The sequence below is a fragment of the Onychomys torridus genome, chromosome 5 (assembly GCF_903995425.1).
Source record: "Onychomys torridus chromosome 5, mOncTor1.1, whole genome shotgun sequence".
NCBI lineage: Eukaryota > Metazoa > Chordata > Mammalia > Rodentia > Cricetidae > Onychomys > Onychomys torridus.
This window is the reverse complement of record NC_050447.1, coordinates 102,620,976-102,635,461: the sequence shown is the minus strand read 5'-3', so window position 1 is coordinate 102,635,461 and position 14,486 is coordinate 102,620,976. Positions and strand designations below refer to the sequence as shown.

At 48.4% G+C, this 14,486-nt stretch overlaps 1 protein-coding gene across 1 annotated transcript; it reads left to right on the top strand.

The window, feature by feature from the left end:
* The first annotated feature begins 7,657 nt into the window (after nt 1-7,657).
* On the top strand, nt 7,658-9,858 carry Sox4 (SRY-box transcription factor 4). The gene has a single exon (XM_036188505.1). The coding sequence runs from the start codon at nt 8,485-8,487 to the stop codon at nt 9,805-9,807; it is 1,323 nt and encodes a 440-aa protein (XP_036044398.1). The 5' UTR covers nt 7,658-8,484; the 3' UTR covers nt 9,808-9,858.
* The last annotated feature ends 4,628 nt before the right edge of the window (nt 9,859-14,486 follow it).

Genomic DNA, 14,486 nt, shown 5'->3' with positions numbered 1-14,486 from the left:
CATGTCTCAATGGCCAAAGGAAGTTTGTGACCAGTCCAGAGTCAGTGATGGAAAGGTCCATTAGGCACCATTGCCTGGATCCTGGATTATTAAGACTTGAGCACATCCACTGCCAATGTGATAACTCCAAGCATCAGCAGAATTCTCAGTGATCGGTGCTTGCCTGGCACCTATAGTGCAAACTACAAGTCTGGATGGTAGAACTCCCCCAGGACAATTTTGGAAAATGTGAACAGTTTGGGTGTGCCAGTAAAATATAATCTCATCATATACACTTTCTAAAAATCTTTTTAAAATACATTTGTTCTGTGCATGTGAGAATGTGTGTGCATGCACATGTGTTGGCATGTGTGCCACAGGTGTGGGCTTGGAAGTCAGAAGACAACTTTAGGGAGTGAGCTCTCATGAAGGGTCTCTGTTGTTTTTCCTGCTGTGCTTATTACTGCAGGTTAGACTGTCCGCGCTGCTCACAACCTGTAAGAGTCTCCTTTCCCTGCCTCCTGTCCCACCTAGGAGTGCAGAGATTACAACTGCCTGCACCTAGCTCTCTTATGGAGGCTCTGGGGATTAAACTCAAGTCATCAACCTTGTTATGGCAAATGATTTTACCCATTGATGGCCCTGTTTTGGTTTGTTTGATTGGTTGGCCGGGCTTTTTGTTCTGAGATAGGACCCAGTCTCAAATTCACTTTTTAGCACAGGCTGGCTTCCAACCTTGCTTTAGCCTCCCAGATTACAAGCATGAGCCATCATGCCTCGCACTATGCATATTATATATGCATATATATATATATGCATAGTTTTATTATATACTACATAGATTATAATGTATGGCACATCAGGCATTATGTAAGTTATTTAAAATTCACATATGGTAGGTAATGTTACACACAACTTTTCTTTCATTTAAAGTTACATCACACAATACATGGTGGTGCAAAGCCAGTAATCCCGGTACTTAGGAGCTGTAGGCAAAAGAATCAGGAGTTTCAAGTCATTCTAGCCACACATAGTTCAAGGCCAGCCTGGGTTACAATAGAATTTGTCTCAAAAAAAAAAAACCAAGTGACTCAACACTTGTACAACAAGGAGATATTTCACATGATGTTTGTGAAACTCAGTTAAATCAAGTGTTGCAAGGATGAGCCTTCAGTTATTTGTCCTGACAAGATAGATAAACTTTCTTATGTAACTCACTTGACGCAGTCTGACTCTGTGAGCCCAGGCTGGCCTTCAACTTGTGACAATCCTCTTACCTCAATCAAGTGCTGACGAGATTTAAGGGTGTGAACCACCACACCCGACTTGAAATTGTTTTTCATTTTTTTCTGTACACTGTGAGTGGGGGACAAACAGCCCGTGCTTCAGGAACTAGTTAGGAAAAAAAAAAAAAAAGTCATGAACTTCTATTTTAGGTTCCTCGAACAAACACCACCCTCCTCTTGGTCCCCAAATTTGCCTCTTTACAAAGGCTAGTTTGCCTCTGCCTTACGGTTCGGTGTGAAATTATTTTGCAGCATATACAGGATTCTCTTGTAGCTTGCAGAGGAGCGGAACAGATGATGCGGTGCCTGAGACCTGCAGCTGGAAGCTCTGAAGCTGAGTGCAGACACATAGTAGGGCACTCACGACGCTGATTGGCAGTTGAAGTGGCAGTTGATGTGGAGTCCTCGCTGCCACAAAGTACTCTTATCTATCCCCAGGCCACACCCTAGGGCCCAGGAGGCAGCTCTGAACAGATGGTGAGTCCCGGGTGCCAGGTGTGCAGCACGCCCTACGCGGTGTGGGGCACAGGGCTCTTTGGTTCCTGCCGCACCCCGCCCAGCCCATGCCCGCGAGCGCCCCCAGCGCGGTGTGCGTCTTGGTGCAGTCTGCACGCGCGGGAAGCCGGAGGTGAAAGGCTGGGAAAGGAGAGTTCCTGTGCCAGGAGGAGCCGCCTCCCCTCCCGGCCAGCTGCCGGTGGGGTGCACGCTTCGCCCCTGCTCTGACTCCCATCACTTAGTAGCCTCGGCAATCGCCTGCTCGTCTCTGCAGCGATGCGCGCGCCTTTGCTCTCGCTCCTCCCCTCTTCTCTGACTCTGTGTGGCTTCGGTGGACCACTCTCCAGCGGCATGCCCCCCGACCCCCGTCTCGGTCCCCGCCCGTCTCTCAGCCTCCAAGGCGGCTCCCTCGTCCCCTAACCTTTAGGGAACTCTACTTTAGGCGGTTCTTTTCATAAGCGATATCATTTGCTTGCCTCCTGGGATTCCAAACTGTAATTGCTTTTACTTGGCTGTGGGCTGGAGGACGAGGAATATTGGGGGGGGAGGGGGGAGGGGACGACAGGGGATGCACGCCAGGGTTGGGAGGGGATGCCCTAGTAGGACTCCAGGTCCTGTTTTCCGGGGCTGCAGGAAGAAAACAGGCTCAGCTCCGGAGGAACCAAACCCGGGTCTCAGCCTTCTGGTTATCCACCTTCCTGGTCGTCTTGAGAATAGGGCACGCCCCCTCGGGAAGGGCTCCTGGCATTCTGGGGTGCCTTCGAAGTCCCCTGTGGACTCACTGACAGAGACACCTCAACCTTCCCGATTGAGCTAGGACCTGTGGTTGGGGAGCAAACTGTCGGGTTCCTTCGTTGTCTAGGAAAGAGCTGTGGGCGGCTGCGGGTGCACTGCCCCTCCTTCGGGGACCGGTCCCGGGTCCCTGTAGGAGCTGAAGCATGAGTCCCGGACGCTGAGTGCGTCCTGTTTGGTTCAGGAGAGGCTCACGGAGGGTGAGGGGCTGTTAGGCACCCGAGCGCTCAAAGGGACCAAATGGCAGTCGGTTCCGGTCAGTGGCGGAACTGGGCCCCAGCGGTCAGGTCCAAGCTGGCGGCGGGGGAGGGGCACGACGGGGGAGGGGCTGGGCAGGATCCCACCCCCACCCCTCCCCCACCCCCACCCCCTTCCGAAGTGGCTGCTCGGGCTGCAACTTCAAAGGAGGTCCAGGAGCTGAAGCGGGCTGGAGGGGGATGGGGGGGCGTCACCAGCGCCTGCCTGGCCTTGACCCTCTTCGGAAGACAGTGCTGAGACGCCGCTGTGAGCATCGTCCGAGCCACGTTTACAGTAGGAACGGCTTTCCTCCGGAAAGCACGACCCGCCTCCATTGCAATTTAGCTCCTCTCTGTAAGAGTCACGGAAAGGCGAGGTTCGGCCGTGCACCGGGAGTCCCAGGCGAGCTCCGGCAGGACCCCTGTCGCTGCGCTCGGCGAGGCGTGCCGGGCCACGGAAACCCTTTCTTTTCCCGAGCGAGGATGGCCTTTGGGAATCCTTTGGTCATGCGCCGTGTGTCGCTGCCGCCTCCGAAGCGCGCAGCTGGCGGAGAAACGGCGTTCTTGCTCCTTCCCGCCCGCCCGAGGGAGATGACCAGGGCGCGGGCACCCGTGACCTCCTGAGTGAGGTTACCAGATCCTCCGAAGCCGGGAATCTCGGCTTCCCTAGCCTTTGGGGGTTTCCGACAAGCAAAGAGAGGGCAGAGGTTGGTTACCCTAAACTTTGACATACGGGGTGGGGGTGGGGGGATACCCAGAATTCACCAACACACCCTGATGAACCACTTCCTAGAGAGGGTGAAGCGTTGGGGGTGAACTGGTTCGGGAGACCAGGAAGAGACTGTTGGATCTCCCCACGTTTTCCCACGTTGCTGCAGGCTCAGGCAGGCTCAGCGCTGCCACCTGGCGGCTGCTTCTCCCGGATCAGGAGGCGTTGTCTGCACTCAGCAGCGCCACAGATCTAGGTGGGTGTGCCAGGCCTGGCTAGGGAAACAGAGCAGAAGCCCCAGCTAATGCTCCATATCTTTGTGGCCCGTGCAAACACTCATTTTCTGCGTGTTCTCAAGAGTAAAGGAAAATGGTGTTGGCACTGACTGGCATGGGTATGAAGAGCGGAATTGAGCCTGCTGGTTATGAGGGATGAGAAAGTGGCGGAATCAGAAATAAACGTTTCTTATCTCTGTGTATTCTGACAGTGAAAATAAACGACAGGTTTCATTTATCTTGCTTAATATTTTTTCGAATAAGAATTAAATATATTGGGCTGGAGAGATAGCTCGGACGTTAAAGGCTAAGGCTCACAACCAAAAGTTCAAGAATTAATATGTTTCTCCTAATCCAGTTTCAATACAACTTCCTCAGCCCCAAGGATGGAGTGCATGGGCGGGGGCGCAAAATCAGCCAGAGTGAAGAAATTGAAAACAAGGCTGATGGCATTCAGTTTCCCAGAGCATTTTCCAGTCAACAGAATTAACAGTGCTTCCCCACCTCTGTTTATTTGAACTGAATGTTCAAGCCAGACCAGCTTGTACAATCACAGTTTCTACAGCTAAAGCAAAGCAGAAATCTTGGAAAATAATGCCAAGCCAGATTTGTGAAGCTAATTTCTATCCAGGTTCTCCCCCTCCTCTGTGCTATAGGAACACATTAAGCAGTGGAGGTAAATCTTTCCATCCATACCCCATACCATTTGGTGGGTGTGGGTTTTATGTTGTACAGGTGTGTAGGGGCAAGAGACATGCATTAGCAGATAGTACACTTTCGTGTCCAATGGATTGCATTTAATGGAATAAAATAAATATCTGCCTTAATTCAAAATGTGAAAGTTCTAATATCATTTCCAATAAAGACCATTAGTTGATTATGCTAAGACAGGATTTGTTCGCACAGCGATCTTGGCTTTCTGTTCACACAGCTACAAGCAGAGCAAAGGGAACACTGAGCACTGACTTACTAGGGGCCACTGAATAGCTGGTATTTGGGGGAATGGAGGGATTCAGTACTGGAGAACTGATTACAGAGCTTACGAAGTTAAGTAATGAGACACAGAAATCTTTCTCCCATTATTTGGTATTAAGCCCACTACATTCTGATGCATGTGTACTTTCCTCTTGAAAAGATGTCTTTAATTAAAAGCTTTTTGTCAAGTTTTGTTACATTCTAAGAACTCTAAGAACTGAAACAGTCCCATGTCAGTAAGTCCAAGCACTCGGTATATTTTGTACAGACTTATATTCTGTAATATTGTAATAAAAATCAGTGGAAGAGACCAATCTGTATTTCAGCAATTCTAAGAGAAATGTAGAGACGGGAGCATCTTATGGTCGGGAATAGTGAGGTGAGGAAGGCTTTTTGCAGAGGGTGAATTGTCTCAGCTAGTACAACCCTGTCAACCTGAGGTCAAGTCCAGGACCCAGGTAAGTGGGAGAAGAGCAAACTGTCCTCTGACCTCCAGGTGTGCCCAGTGGCAGGCAGTACACTCAAATACACAAATTAATTAACTAATTAAAATGTGTTTTTTTTTTCCTTAAAGGTCTTTTCTCCTTTCGTGGTCTATACTACAATGGTACAACTTAAAGTCTGTTGAGTTGCTTTTTTTTTTATACATCTAACAAAAGAATCAAGCCAGGAACTTCTTTTTTGATTTTTTTTTTTAAATAAAATCTCTGTGTTAGGCATGAGTGTAATTATGATAGCTGATTTACACCATTGGAAATATCATCAATTATATCAACACTCATCTTTGCCAAATTATCAAACATTATTTAGTACAGATTCTATAGGAAATAAATTTATTCTGTTTTTATAATAATGAAAATGTTGATTTCATAGACAAGAGACCTCTTAGAATAATTCAGATGTCAGGTTGATAGTATTTTAAGGACATGCATCTGTGCATATCAGAATAAAAACATATATGCCTTGCCTTTGCCTTTGTTATGCAAAGTACCTTTCTTTGTGGAAGGTTTTTTTTGGGGGGGGTAGGGAGAGGTGCATGCTATTTTAGGATTTCATTCTCTGTGAATAAGAAGGGCTATGATGGGTAACAAATGGTCAAACAATTATTTGCTTTTACCCACAAAAACATTCTTGCTTGTGGTTGGTCTTGGAGTCCTGATCAGCTGTCTCCACAGGGTATTCTTTCCAGTAACTGTCTAACCCTGACACCCTAGGCCTTTTCCCAGCTTGGATACTTTGAAAGTCTGACAAGCTAAGTGGAAATAGACCACCTGGCACTGCCCTGCTACGAATCCAAAGCTCACTTTAATTTGGATTCCTCTGTCTGCCACTGGCCTGATAAAAATCAGTTTATCATATTAAGAAAGGTCAGTTTTTACTAGAATTTGAATTTCCAGATCTTGGGAAAAGAGTGATTTGTATGGCCAAGTTATTCCATATTCTAAATACCCAGGCACCTTCTCCCTGCCATGTGTGCGTGCATGTTCATGTTTTCTGAGACAGGGTCTCAAGGTAGCCCAGGCTGTCCTGGAATTCTTAAGTAGTGGAAGAGGATGACCTTGAACTCCTGGTTTTCCTGATGCCGTCTCCCGGGTGCTGAGATAACAGACCTGGACCACCAAATAGGGTTTTTGATTACTTTTCCACCATCAGGGACCATATTCCATCTTCGTCTCTTGAACAACACGCTGCTTTTACAAGAAGTGGCATTTGCATTACCAAGGAAAGAGTGTTAGATTCACAGAGGGCTCAGGATGCACATCAGTGGTTTATAATCACACACTCACCGAGCCCCAACAACAGCCTTCTATAAAGAAGTTCATGGGGTTCCCAAAGCACAGAGGAGAACAACCCAGACCCAGAAAGAAAGATCAGCCGAGGGGCTTGAGATGGGTTTAGAAGCCCTTTGCGACCCCTTTCTCTTTTTCTTGGGCTTTCAGGCCCATTTGCTTCAAGTAAAACACACACACACACACACACACACACACACACACACACACACACACACGGGAAAAATGGGTAAGAAAGAATCAAGACGGAATGCTCTGAAGGATGAACCCATCTATCCTTTGGAAATTGTGGAAAACAAATATTTAGAAAGTAAAGTCAATTCCCATCCTGTATTCACCATGATCGCCCTACTCAAAACCACATAAAGTCTCTTGTTGAGGTAATTATGGACCACTGCCTTAGCGTTTCAAGGAAAATCTCCTTGTTTGGGCTACCCAGGATTTATAGGGGAGCTGAAATCATTAAATAACCAGTTAACCTCTGTTTGGCTAAAAGAGTAAGCAATTACTGAAAGAAAAAAAAAATCCCCTGCCTTTCACAAACAGCACAGATAGCATCCTGAAGGGATTTACACAATACACCAACGTCTGTGCTGTACCTAGAGTTGTTAAAATAATTGTAATGACAGGTGTCTAGGTACCACTTTCTTAATGGTTTTCAATATCCATTGATTTATTGTTGTGGCTCCCCCCATGTACATCTCTAGCTTTAAGAAGGAGCTGAGAAAAGAGATTTTGCACCAAAGGCTGATTCTTTATTCCTGCACTGAAAAGAACTAATAAAAATAATCACTCAGCTTTTAAGCAGAAAGCTTCCATTTACAGTATTTCACCCTTATCCCCCCTCCAAGCCCCTTGTTATCTAACATAATGGCTAGAATACATTTCCGTCTCTCCCCTTAATAACTTCATGCATTAACATCCTCTTCACATACGCGCGCGTGCGTGCGCGCGCGCGTACACACACACATACACATACACGCGCGCGCGCGCGCACACACACACACACACACACAGGCACACGCGCGCGCGCGCCCAGCAAAAGGGGGAAAAAAGAGGCAGCAGAAATCTCAGCTGTACTTCTAGCCCTTTTAAAAAGTTTGCTCTGTAAATTGGAATGAGGTCAGATTTGGAGCTTCTCATTGCACGCGGAGATTATTATTGCATCGGGTTCCAAGCCAATGGGAAGGACAGGGGAGGGGCTTGGCACGAGGAAGCGTTAGTTACAGCGGCTGATTGGCTGTCTGCGAAAGGATAAAGAAGCGCGAGGCGGAATTGGGGTCTGCTCTAAGCTGCAGCCAGAGAAACAGAGTGAGGGGAAGAGGGCCGTCTCCCTCCCGGTCTCCAGTTCTTGCACGCTCTTTCTTAGAGAGTCTGCAGTGGGAGAACTCTGCCGGTAACCAGCTCCCCTTCTGCAGGAGGGAGGGAGAGACATACATTTATTCATGCCGGTCTGTTGCATGCAAGCTTCTTGGCTTCCTACCTTGCAACAAAATAATTGCACCAACTCCTCAGCGCCGATTCCGCCCACAGAGAGTCCCGGAGCCAGAGTCGCTTTGGCTTTGCACTGCAGGAAAGGGACTTAGGCGCTAGAGACGATGTCGCTTTCCTGAGCTACCGCGAGCTCTCGTGAACTGCAATCGACTGCTTCAGGGAAGGGGGGGGGAAAGACTTGCCCCGAAGGAGGCGAGAAACTTGCATTTGGAAGACACTCGGGCCATCAACGTTTGGAGAAACTCCTAGCTGTGGCCGGCTCCAGCCTCGGCGCCCGCAGGGAGCACTGCAGCGGTGAGGGAGGACGGAGGGCCGCGGGGACTCTAGGTCGGCGGCCGCCCCTGGCCCGTGCGCCGCTCGGGGGACCCTGGTCTCCGCCCCGGGGAGCCCGCAGGGCCCGGCTACCGCGCCGCGAGCGTGTGAGCGCGCGTGGGCGCCCGGCGAGCCGGGGCCATGGTACAGCAGACTAACAACGCGGAGAACACGGAGGCGCTGCTGGCCGGGGAGAGCTCGGACTCGGGCGCGGGCCTGGAGCTGGGCATCGCGTCCTCCCCGACGCCTGGCTCCACCGCGTCCACGGGCGGCAAGGCGGACGACCCCAGCTGGTGCAAGACGCCCAGTGGCCACATCAAGCGGCCCATGAACGCCTTTATGGTGTGGTCACAGATCGAGCGGCGCAAGATCATGGAGCAGTCGCCCGACATGCACAACGCCGAGATCTCCAAGCGGCTGGGCAAACGCTGGAAGCTGCTCAAGGACAGCGACAAGATCCCGTTCATCCAGGAGGCGGAGCGGCTGCGCCTCAAGCACATGGCTGACTACCCTGACTACAAGTACCGGCCGCGGAAGAAGGTGAAGTCGGGCAACGCGGGCGCGGGATCGGCGGCCGCAGCCAAGCCCGGGGAGAAGAGCGACAAGGTCGCAGGCGGCAGCGGCCACGCGGGAAGCGGCCACGCGGGGGGTGGAGCGGGCGGCAGCTCTAAACCCGCGCCCAAGAAGAGCTGCGGCCCCAAGGTGGCGGGCAGCGCGGTCGGCAAGCCCCACGCCAAACTCGTCCCGGCGGGCGGCGGCAAAGCGGCTGCATCGTTCTCTCCGGAGCAGGCCGCCCTGCTGCCCCTGGGCGAGCCCGCGGCAGTCTACAAGGTGCGGACTCCCAGCGCGGCCACCCCGGCTGCCTCCTCCTCGCCGACCAACGCGCTGGCCACCCCTGCCAAGCACCCGGCCGACAAGAAAGTGAAGCGCGTCTACTTGTTCGGGAGCCTAGGCGCTTCTGCGTCCCCCGTCGGGGGCCTGGGAGCAGGCGCCGACCCCAGCGACCCGCTGGGGCTGTACGAGGATGGAGGCCCGGGATGCTCGCCTGATGGCCGGAGCCTGAGCGGCCGCAGCAGTGCAGCATCATCGCCAGCCGCCGGTCGCTCGCCAGCTGACCACCGAGGCTACGCCAGCCTGCGCGCAGCCTCACCCGCCCCGTCCAGCGCGCCCTCACACGCGTCCTCGTCGCTCTCCTCCTCGTCGTCCTCCTCCTCTGGCTCCTCGTCGTCCGACGATGAGTTCGAAGACGACCTGCTCGACCTGAATCCCAGTTCAAACTTTGAAAGCATGTCCCTGGGCAGTTTCAGCTCCTCGTCGGCGCTCGATCGGGACCTGGATTTTAACTTCGAACCCGGCTCAGGTTCCCACTTCGAGTTCCCGGACTATTGCACGCCCGAGGTGAGCGAGATGATCTCAGGAGATTGGCTGGAGTCCAGCATCTCCAACCTGGTCTTCACCTACTGAAGGGAGCGCAGGCCGGAGAGAAGGAGGGCCAAGAGGCAGGAGAGGAGAGAGGAAAACAAAAGCAAAACAAACGAAAAAAAAAAAAATTAAAAAAAAAATAAAGAAAAAGAAAAAAAGAGGAAAAAGAACAAATGGAGAATGGAAGGAGAAAGGGGAAAAGAAAAGGAAGAAAAAGTGCATAGGGCTGGCCTCGACCACGTCCCGTCGTTGGAGAAGGAGCGCGGGGGCGTAGTGGACCCGCGCTCCCATCCCCCACTTCCAGGGCTGGGGACTAGGAGGAGGCGGAGAGTAGACGGAGGCGACCTTTTATTGTTGTTATTGATGTTGTTGGTGGCTGAAAAAGCTATTTCGAGTTTCCTCCCCATTTTTGCTTGAAGAGACTCCCCCCCTCACCTTCCAACGAGCTTCCGGACTTGGTTGCACCCCCAGCAAGAAAAGAAGCCGAGCTAAGCTTCTAGAGACCGAAGGAATCTTCGCCACCTTGGTGATTTCTTATTTGAATTTAATTTTACCTCTTGGTCAAGAGAGGAGGGGGGAAATCCAGCGCGCCCCCTCTCCTTCCCGCCCTTTCTTTGTGTTTTTTTTTTTTGTTGTTGTTCTTGTTTTTGTTTTTTTTTCTTTTTCTTTTTCTGCAGTGGAGACAGAAGGCACCGGGGTGATGCGTTTGGCCATGGCGTTTGTGTTGGGCTTGGGGGGAGCATTGGCATGGAAAGACTCCACGCTGGCGAAGTCCCGGGTTGGGATTTTTTTTTTTTCCTTCCTTGTCCCTGCAGCCAGAGATGTGCAGAGGGAGCAGCAGGCCAGCCTCGGAAATGAATATGGGGACCTCGTGGAAGCCACAGCCGCCTGGTTAGGGGACTCAGAAGGACCCGGAGCGCAGAGGGCGTTGGGGTCCCCGGGCCTCTGCCTGGGGTCTGTGCAAAAATAATTTTTTTTAAAAAACCAGAGAGGTGAGGCTACCCAGAGCCGGCGGGAGGACAGGAGACTGTGGGATGTGGTCCAGGGGTCGCGGAGTGGTTTTGGGGGGGAAAGAGATTTTTTTCTTCTCTTAATGGGAATCGTGATGGTGTTGAGTTATTTCACTGGTGGGGTTAATATAGCATGTTATCCTGTCTATCTTTTGAAGATTTCTGTATAAGACTGTTGAGCAGTTTTTAAAATAGTGTAGGATAATATAAAAAGCGGATAGATGGCGCTATGTTTGATTCCTACAACGAACCGATCACCAGCTCCTTTTCATTCTTAACTCTTTAAAAGGATTCAAACGCAACTCAAATCTGTGCTGGACTTTTGAAAAAACACAATTCAGGACCAAATTTTTTCTCCGTGTGTGTCTGTTCCTTATAGGTGTAATTGAGAAGACCCGTTTATTTTACCCCCTCACGGACGCTCCATCTTTGTATTTTTTTCTTGTAAATGTAATCAGATGCCATTTTATATGTGGATGTATTTATACTGGCCAAACAGTTTTCTTATTTTGTCCCTTCCCCCTTTCTTTTGCTTTCTTGTCTTTTGACCTCATTTCTTTATTTTTATCTTCCTTTTATTTTCTTTCTTTCTTTTTTTTTCTCTAGTGTTGTTACCCACGCCATTTTACGTCTCCTTCACTGAAGGGCTAGAGTTTTAACTTTTAATTTTTTATATTTAAATGTAGACTTTTGACACTTTTAAAAAACAAAAAAAGACAAGAGAGATGAAAACGTTTGATTATTTTCTCAGTGTATTTTTGTAAAAAATATATAAAGGGGGTGTTAATCGGTGTAAATCGCTGTTTGGATTTCCTGATTTTTATAATAGGGTGGCTGGTTACTATCTCACACAGTTTGAAAAATCAGCCCCTGGTTTCTCCATGTTTACACTTCAATCTGCAGGCTTCTTAAAGTGACAGTATCCCTTAACCTGCTACCAGTCTCCACCTTTCGACCCCCGGTCTCCTAAGATGGGGAGGAGAGTTCAGCCCAGCACCATAATGCTTTAAGAAAAACAGATTTTTTTTTTTTTTTTTTAACGAATTGCTGTTCTGTCCAGAGGCTTTAAAACTGGGGCATTCGCAGCAAAAAGGGATTCTGTAGCTTTAACTTGTAAACCACATCTTTTTTGCACTTTTTTTATAAGCAAAAACGTGCCGTTTAAACCACTGGATCTATCTAAATGCCGATTTGAGTTCGCGACACTTGTACTGCGTTTTCATTCTTGTATTTGACTATTTAATCCTTTCTACTTGTCGCTAAATATAATTGTTTTAGTCTTATGGCATGGTGATAGCATATGTGTTCAGGTTTATAGCTGTTGTGTTTAAAGATTGAAAAAAAAAAGTGGAAAACATCTTTGTACATTTAAGTCTGTATTATAATAAGCAAAAAGATTGTGTGTATGTATGTTTAATATACCATGACAGGCACAGGGACGCCTGCCTTTTAAGAGGCAGTTCCGTTAAGGGTTTTTGTTTTTAAACTTTTTTTTAATTTTTTTATTTTTGCCATCCATCCTGTGCAATATGCCGTGTAGAATATTTGTCTTAAAATTTAAGGCCACAAAAAAAAAAAAAAAAGAAAAAAAAAAAAGCAATGTTTGGGGGAGGAGGAAAAAAAGGAAAATTTAAAAAAAATTCATGCCAGCTAATTCTGTCCATCACTGCCTGTCAGGTTGTTGCTATATACCTTCTGTAAATAACTTTTTTTGAGAAGGAAATAAAATCAGCTGGAACTGAACCCTAAATCTTGACTTTTGTCATTCTTATGCCTGAGATCGGAGCCCCGAGCCCTGCCTGTCGATGCAGACTGCTGGTCTGCCGTGGCTTTGGAGCTGGTGACTCCGAGAGGAGCCCGTTAATGCCATCTTATTGACAAATACTAAGTTCCTCTTGGCCAGATTTGGCAGGCCTGACCCCGAGTGATGGCATCAGCCACGTGTATGTGTCAACCCGCTGCACGCCTTCGAGGAATTCTCTGCCTCTACTACACATCAGCAGCGCCCTTTGTCTGGAAATTTCAAAGAGGGGGAGGGGCAGGCTTCGCAGTACAACCGGGCTGGCTGAGCTTTTTAAATTTATTTTTTGCTTTGTGTTTCTGAAGCTGCCATCTCTTTTACACACCAAGATCAGTTTTCCACAGACCAAGAACAAATAAGTCTGCTAAGTTATTAGGTCTTGGAGGAGAGAGCCCTTGCCAGTTACAGGATGAAAAAAAAAAAAAAATACTTAGGCTTGTTTTGTTAGGTTTGGTGGGGGGGAAGGTCCCCCCCTTCAAATGCAAAGGATGGTAGGGTGTGGTGATAGATGTTTATAATCCAAGCGCTCAAAGACTGCCGCCAGACTGAAGAATCAAGAGTTCAAGGTCAGACTGGACTACTTGAGGCCTGTTTTCAGAAGAACCAAAGTTAATGAGGCCTTAAACTCTCCATCTTGTGCCACGCCCAGCATGGGCGTCACTGTAAGTAAAATACAGCCTCCCTCCCCCCAACTGAAATAGGACCCAGAGTAGGAGACTGTATAGATTTTATAAGCATGAGAAACACGAGTAGTGAGGTCTGCATCGAGAAAGAGTCTGAAGGCCCATCAGTAATTTTTGTTTATTTTAGAGATCAGCAGTTTCCATGGGCCAACAGAAGTCCTCTTCCCCTTCCAAATACCCTTAAAAATGTGTGTTTCCCACATTTCCTAGTTTTTTCAGCCCGGGAGAGAAAGGGTTAACAAGCAGCATTTGGAAATAATCCCCTTATTCTGAAGGATTGTAGGCAAGGGCTCTGCATCCTGGGATCACAGCTGAAAGACTCTGGGAGACCAGCACTCCAAGCGTTTTGGCACAGTAAAAAAAAAAAAAAAAATTTGCTGGGAGGTGGCTATGATTAAAATACACAGCAGACATGCGTGAAGCTTTCAAAGAATAGAAAATTTTAAAGAGCAATTCCCCCTCTGAAATACTAACATTGCTTTACTGGCACTCCCCTCTCAGGGGCAGCTTTCCCTTCCCACCTTTCTCACATATATCCCAGCTTTACTTTGCTGGATATTCCAGAGTAGTAATACCTGTTTGTGTGAGTGTGGGTGTGTATCTGTGATCCTGGGGATTAAACTTGTGGGTGCTAGGCAAGCACTCTTCCCCCTGAGTTATGGACCCTAAAATGCCATTTTACCCCACACAGGGCCCCTGCAACAACATGGCATTGTAAGTTTTTCTTTTTTAAAAGAATATTTTTTAATATGCTTAAGTTTAATGTTTGATCATTGTGGTGAAGACAATAGGATCGATTGGGGTTTTATTCCTTCCCCCCCCCCCTTTAGACCCAGATCATCCAAACCCTAATATAAATGAACCCTGTGCATTTTTAAAGAGGTACACATCTTTGAATGTTTGTCTTTTTCTAGACTTTCCTGCTACAATCTTGTTTATTTTTCCCTTGACTTTCCATTGACGAGCAGATGCTTTCAAGTAGTTTCTTTCTTTTTTTTTTTTTTTTAAAGAATTTATTTTTATTTTATCTGCATTGCTGTTTACCTAAATATATGACTGTGTGAGGGAATAGGAGTTAGAGACAGTTGTGAGCCGCCTTGTGGTTGCTGGGTATTGAACCCAGGTCCTCTGGAAGAGAAGCCCATACTCTTGACCATGGAGCCATCCCTCCAGCCTCCTGCATATTTACTTTAAGAATCCTAAGGACCAGGGTGTAAGTGGGGTAGA

Bases quoted from the DNA above. Each gene is read 5' to 3' on its own strand.
- Sox4 (XM_036188505.1), top strand. From the start codon at position 8,485: ATGGTACAGCAGACTAACAACGCGGAGAACACGGAGGCGCTGCTGGCC.